At 33.4% G+C, this 7500-nt stretch overlaps 1 protein-coding gene across 10 annotated transcripts in view; it reads left to right on the top strand.

Annotated features, from left to right (window-relative positions):
* Window positions 1-7500, top strand: part of LOC137647051 (titin-like) — a 246470-nt gene that overhangs the window by 97361 nt on the left and 141609 nt on the right. For 7 of the 10 annotated variants that reach the window (XM_068380197.1, XM_068380194.1, XM_068380196.1 and 4 more), the window contains 3 exons: window positions 1827-2003; window positions 3963-4919; window positions 7333-7398. In XM_068380197.1, the coding sequence (XP_068236298.1) occupies window positions 1827-2003; window positions 3963-4919; window positions 7333-7398 (1200 nt within the window). The remainder of the gene's footprint in view (window positions 1-1826; window positions 2004-3962; window positions 4920-7332; window positions 7399-7500) is intronic. The other 3 variants (XM_068380199.1, XM_068380203.1, XM_068380201.1) reach the window with 2 other exon arrangements.

Here is a 7500-nt window from a genome sequence, read left to right as displayed (position 1 = left end):
ATATATGTATTTATTGATATATATACACAGACACACGTATGCATATATATATATATATATAATGTATGTATTTATTTATATATACACAGACACGCATATATATATATATATATATATATATATATATATATATATATATACATACACACACATAAATATACATATACATACATACAGTATATATGTATGTATTTGTGTTAAATAAAGACTGCTCTTCTAAACATACTTTGCTCTCAAAAATTAAATTGTGGCTATATGAACTGTAATTATGTAAGTTGTAATCCCACCTGATATTCATAATGCGAGTAAATGTCATAGACGTAAAACTATAGATGATACTTGGCAAGTTTCCTCAGCGGTGTGTTCGTGCGTACATTAGTATGACGTGCCCAGGGCACGATGCCAGGAGGTCGACCCTACCGTGCCCATATTTATAGCTAGACATCCGTTAATTTAATGCCAATCTTTTCCTTTTGATAGTAAATTGTATGGGAAAGATACGGTTGCCTCACAAATTCATTAAGCTTGCATTTTTAAGCTCGAATTACATTCAGAAGGCCTTCCGGGTTCTCTTATCGTTGTGATGTATTTGTAACTTTTTAATTATAGTTATAGGTTTTAATATGCTATTATTTAGTTTCTTATTGAGCTACACTTGGTAATTGCATTAAAAACGGCAAATGCCTAGCAACATTTATGACAGGATTTTTACCGTTTTAAAAACTGATATATAGACGTAAAGGAGTGATATTACGGTTAACAACCGTAAAAGATAATAATAAAGTAGGGTAAAATCACGGTTGCCTGTATTCTACTGAGAAACGGTTGAGAACAGTATATTTTTACGGAGAATATCCTATTAAAATTAGTTTTTTTGATAGCGTAGTTGATACATTACTGTACAGATAATAAAAGAAACTGCGTAATGTGAATTATAATCGTGCTTTTGTGGAAAGTTGAAAAGATGGGAGCCAGGAAGTTTGATACCAGTACAAAGGAGATATTAAACTAGAACAAATTGCTGAATACAAAAATGTTATAGTTTAGCTGAGCTGCCTGGGTCATATTCATCTATAGGATATTAATTTGAACACTACTTTTTAACATTTAGTTTTAAAAATTTCGTTCAAATGTATTTATACGTGATGCAAATATGCGACTCAATCATTGGTAAAAACAAAATTGTAAAAACAAAGTTGTTTTTGTGTCCATACTACTTAGAAAAAAAAAAAAAAAACAATGAATAATGTGAATGTCTTCTTTATGTTTATAGGGCTCATGCATGTGGCAAAATTAATTTAAGAGGAATGGGACAAGGAAGGGAAATAATGATAAAAGACAGAAAGTTAATTATTTTTTAATTAAAAAAAAAATACGACAGTATGTTGAAGCTTAATTTACTTATCGGTGTGGTCAATACACGGATTGAGAACGTCCATTTTGTAGATCAATTATACAGCTTGATTTTACGCAAACGATGCAATTACCTCGCGAAGTTATAACAATCTCCTGACCCTGTCGTATTTTTTGAGAATAAAATGTGTAGCAAAGGGCATATTTTAAGTATTATTTGTATTACCACAACCCTTCATAATTTATCATTCTTAATACCATAGCTTTGGTTTTCAAACAAATTATCATCTGTAAGTTTTCTTATAAAATGAGGATCTAAAGAACTATAGAAAACGCACCCTGTATACATCGAGATCAAAGTGGAATATGTTTTCGGAAAACGGCTCCTAAAAACAATTATCGCATTGCATAGTTAACCGCTTTTTAATAACTGACATCATCATAGCAGCAGTTTTTACGTACCTCATTTGCAGACCGTACAAGAAACAGAAGGTTTTAGAATTGTTGGAGCTCGTTGTATATCAGAGAGCGGTAAGGTCGAATCAGAAGTAACTTTTCCAACGTCTTCGCTAGCTAATGATGCCAATGACAAATCCAGCTATCACCAGGCTCAAAGCATGGCTCATTCTATGACAAATGGAAAACAGGAGGTGAGTTGTCGTGATGTAGAGCTTCTCCGCTTCTAATAACACTCCTATTAACCATGAAAATATGTTTGCTAAGAAAAATGAGCTTAGAATAGTTGCTCATAATATTCAATTTATTTTACGTTTTCTTTACTGTTACACGTTTTCTTTTATTAAAGGATTTTAAGGTATACTATTATGATATTGTGAACCCGAGTTCATGGCTTAATCCTTAATGTCACCGATTTATAGAATTAGAATATAGGGAAGAAGGTTATAATATTTTGTATAAAATGGCATGAAATTAAAAAATCTTAATTAAATTAACTCCTGCAAACAAAATTCATAAGCATCAATAATTCGCAATACTGTAGGCCTATATGCGTAGAACCTCTGTTTAGCCTACACTTTAACTCCATGGTTTGGCTTGGTTGACAGCTTCCGAAGCTATTTTAAGTTCTGGAAACTGATAAACTACGTAATATGGAACTCTGGAAAGAATTATTTTCCTTCGATGTTTTACACTTTTTATCGACAAAAAATTATAAATGATTTCAACTTATTTTATTCTTTTAGTTGTTACCAAAAACTTTAGTGCCTCGTTAAAGAAGGAAAATTAAAAAAGTGTGTTTCATGTTCCTCGTTCTAAAGTAATGTTTTGTACAGGGAAATCATTTTGCATATTTTAATTGTGATACAATCCTTTGTCTATTTCAGTTGTGATGAGGTGTTCTTTAAGTATAAGTATATTCCTTGTTGCATAAAAGTTCAAATTTTCTTTTTCAAGTAAATTTCACAAAAGCTATCATCTTATAGTATCGAGATAAGTCAATGATGTCATGTCACAATGCACTGGGATTCCAGTCTTATTCATTTTAAGACATGCATATGGATATAATATCTTTATATTAACCAATTTGCAGATGGGAATTTAGAGTTCATTGTAAATGATATAGTAGAAATAAGATATGGGAATTCGTATATCCCAACTGACCAATTGTTTATGAAAAAAAATGCAGTTATGGTACAGTCATGTTACTTTTGCTAATAAAAAGTCTTTGCAGAGTCTTATTGGCCCTTAAGCTGCATAGACTACATATAATAGCCTTCTACATTATTTTTGTCATTGATTGATTTTGTTCACCTTTTACGCAGTGGAAGTGTGGTGTTTTCCTGCTGATTACATTTAGGCGCTGAATGACCTAGCGCTAAGCCATTATGGCTCAGTTCTATGGCACCTTTCATAAATCAGATCCTAGGAAAATATTTTGTTAAAATGTATTATGAGTCAGTATTGCTTGCTTATAATTTATATGTGTGTTTTATATTATAAATATATATATATATATATATATATATATATATGTATATATATATATATATATATATATATATGTATATATATATATTTATTTATTTATTTATTTATCTATATTTATTTATTTGGTAATCGTTACTATAAACTTTATCATGATAAGTTACTTTGTTCTCATTTGAGCTGTATTCTAATACATGGCCCCTAAATAATGAGTACATTGAGATTATTATTTTGTTTGTGAATTCATGTTGTGTATTAATAAATTAGTGTATTAACATCTCTTTGCGTCATGTTCATTGCAGAAATAACGAGGGGAAGCTGTTGTGACATTCTTCCTTTACTCCTTAGAGTCTGTCATTACAACATTTTTACATCTTCACTGTGTATCTTTGTCCATATCAAGGTCCTTATTGTCTTTCTTTTGATATCTTTCCGAAACATGAATGGAGTATTTATTGGCTGATGGTTTTTCGTATAACAGCTCTAACTAATTTCAGTTTTCACCACATTTCAGAGTTCATTTGTGTTACAATTATGTGTCATTTTGTCGAATGTATTTTCCCCGCAGGTATGCCGTGACCCAGGCATTTGAAGATCAGAATATTGCCTCTGTTATGTAAAATCCTTTGAATGATAGTAACGACATGTTATTTCTCAATTGTTAGCACTCAGTAACAACTGTAGAGATGAGCCACATGGAGTCTAAGCAAGAGTCGGTTGTCCACGTAGAATCTGTGATCGAACAATCAGGAGCGGCAGTTGTACAGCAGGAAGTTAGCCAAACCCATTCCATCACAGCTTCTGCTGAAGCAACAACAGCAGTTGAAATAGCTGCATCAGCTATTGAGCCCCAACCTGTAGATGAAAACGCCAACTCTATCCCAGACGAGCCCGAAGCTGCCGCACCAGAAACAGAACCCATTCCAGAACCAGCAACCGAACCTGCCTCAGAACCCGCCCCTGAAACAGAAGTGGAAGTTGCGCCAGCACCTGTTCCTGAGGCTGTTCCAGAGCCAGAACCAGCCCCAGCCTCAGAACCCACTCCAGAACCAGTTGTAGAACCTGCTCCTGAGCCAGAGGCAGCTCCAGAACCAGAACCAGTCCCAGAACCAGAACCAGCCCCGGAACCTGTGGCCGAGGCTGCCCCAGAGCCAGAGGCAGCCCCTGAACCCGAGGCTGCCCCAGAGCCAGAGGCTGCCCCTGAACCCGAGGCTGCCCCAGAGCCAGAGGCAGCCCCTGAACCTGTGGCAGAGGTTCCACCTCCTGTAGAAGAAGTTAAAGAAATTCCAGCAGCTGAAGAAATCAGCCAAGAGAACATCAAAACTCAGCTTCATGAGATTATCAGTGAAATTGAACAAGAGGTCATTCCAGAACAGGATGAGGTAAAGGAACCTGAGGTACAAGAAACTAAAGCAGTTGAGGAGGCAATGCCAGTGGAAGTGTCTCAACCGGTTGTAGAACCTCAACCAGTTGCAGAGTCTAAGCCGGTTGAAGAACCACAACCAGTTGCAAAGCCACAACCGTTTGTTGCACCACAACCGGTTGCTGTGCCGCAACAGGTTGATGGTCTGGTGCCTCCTGGATATGAGGGTGAAATGGAGGAATACGAATATTATGACGAGGTATTTAAAATTAGGTCATTGGAATTTTCCTATCCCACTTTTTTCACCAGATTTCAGCCCTTGGAGAAGAGAAAGATAGAAGAGCCTCATCCAAGTTAAGTTGGTAAAAGTGAGGCTCCAGTATTTAAGAATCATGAACAGAGTATTTAAGAATTTCTGAAGAGACTGATAGGCAAGACTCTCGTTTTATTCCTAGGTTATTACCGAGATAGGTAGTGAAGCTTACGTTAAGATTTATTCATTGATAGTTTACTCTAAGAGGTTTTGGAGCTTTGCACTCAGATCGGCTTGTAACAAATATTTGCATAGGATTAATTTCTAATTTCCTCTTCTCCATTAGAAAATTCCCTCTACAACTGCTTCAACATTGTCAGAATGAGACAAAATGCCAAATATAAAAGTTTGTTCTCCACTGACATTTTAGCCTTTCCCAGTGAAATATCAGTGACCGAAATTCAAGTAATTCAGTTGAAATTAAATACCTTTGACTAATCTCAGTTCCTCTGACAACTAATTTTCTCTAAATAATGAATTCATTCGTGGCTAACAGTATTGACTAATTTCAATGAAGTGATTTTTGCACCCTTTTTTGTTTACCTTATTTTGATGAATTTAATTCCTTTTAACGGAATGCTGTCATCCCTAGAATTTTGGTAATGGCTCCTATTATGAGCCAATATATCTATTTTTGAAAATGATTGCTTGTACCCTTTAATTTAACGTAATATAAGAACTGAAATATCTTCTTTTCTTTAGACTGTAGAGTAATTACAGTTGCTAAAGAGTCAGGATTTGCCCAAGAAAAGATGGTACACTTTAGATAAATTTTGTTTGTTAGATAATTTATTCAATGAAACGGTAAACATTTCTTATCAAGATGGAGCGAGTCTATTAATATTTATAAAGTTTCCAATTATGTACTGTAGATTTTATACAATTTATTTTATAAAATTAATTTGTCATTGTTTTCAAACATCTCGCCAAAATTAATTTATTTTTTTACCTAATATTGTGCACTGAATTTTTAAAATGAACTTTTAAAGAATTAAATGTGCAAATTGATGAAAATGTCATAATTCTGGTTGTAAAAGAAAATAGTTAATTGAGTTAAAGAAAATGTGTCTAAAGAAAAGAAAATGAGCAGTTAAGTAAAAGAAAATAGCCAATTCAGTAAAAGAAAATGGGCAAATCAGTAAAAAGAAAATGGGCAATTCTGTAATACCGTAAAAGAAAATGAATAACAAAATCTAACATAAAATTGTGCAAGATATTTCATCAAATATTACGCTATCTTAAAAATATCTCTGTCTAATAGTGAAGTCCAAAATTATAAATAAGAAAAATATCTTTCAGTGGGTTGATGAATTTATTTTAGCACAGCTACACTGTTTCCACAACAGATATTATAATTTTAGAAATGCTGACAGTTATTCTTCTTTCTATTGTATCTACTCACACTTCCTCTGACTTTACATATTTTTTCACATTTACTAATTTTTAAAAGATTCATCTATTTTTGTTTCCTGCGTAGCGCTTTTTACCAAACTGCAGATTCACTTGCTATTAATTTCCATTTTCACTTGCTATTAATTTTAATATCCATCCGGGAAACTTTTGTAGCATATGTAGCTTAGCAAATTAATTTGAATTTTATTATTTTACACAATCATAAAAGAGAATTTTTTTTTCATTTTGCATATAGGCCTAACCCAATTAAAATTTTTTTTTTTGGGGGGGGGGGTTGGATGAGGTTAGGATAGTCAAACGCATAAAGGGTATGTGTTGATAGGTATATGCTTACTAGATCTAAAATATTACAGAAAGAATAGACTTCACAAAGCTGTATATGAATGAAATTTATTTTAGGCCTCTGCTCTTTTTTATGATTTTTATTCTCAGAAATTTAGTTATGGTATTTTCACGGCTATTTTGTTAAAAGTTGGTAAAATCTTGATGCATAAAAACATACAGATATATCACTTTTTTGATGGATTCAATTTGATTATTTTATTAAAATGATACAATCGTTTTCCACATCATTAGACTTTTAGTCTGAAGTGTGTAATCGTCTGGAATAAAACTCAAAATATTCCTTGAAATTAATTGCTGAGATACTTTGCTCTTTGGCATCAACTCTCTGATGGAATGATCTAAAAGTCAGAGGATGATGAAAAAGATCATTGCTATTATCACCAAAAAATTATTATTATTCAATGAGTTCACTTTTCTAGTAACAAGTCAAATGCTAATAATCAGGAGGCACATATAAAATGGAATACAAAATCATAATTTACTTCATGATATAGAATTTAGAAGCTCCCTTGTAGAATTATAACACGCATTTAGAGGAATCTCTTCTCCCCCTTTCTTTACCAATGGGAAGTCAATGTTAATTGATTTTACCTTTCCTCAGGATGGCACTCTGCATCACACCTGGAGACCGAGGGGGAAGTACAACGTTCAAAAGACTGAGATTGTGGTAAGGATTTTTTGCTGTAGGATACGAAGGAAGACATGGGGATGGAAAAGGGAGAAGAAAAGTATCCTAGACATTAAACATTTTGCAAATGCAACATTGTTT

This window comes from Palaemon carinicauda, chromosome 9, assembly GCF_036898095.1.
Source record: "Palaemon carinicauda isolate YSFRI2023 chromosome 9, ASM3689809v2, whole genome shotgun sequence".
NCBI lineage: Eukaryota > Metazoa > Arthropoda > Malacostraca > Decapoda > Palaemonidae > Palaemon > Palaemon carinicauda.
The sequence above is the reverse complement of the archived record's forward strand: the minus strand, read 5'-3'. Positions and strand labels throughout refer to the sequence as shown.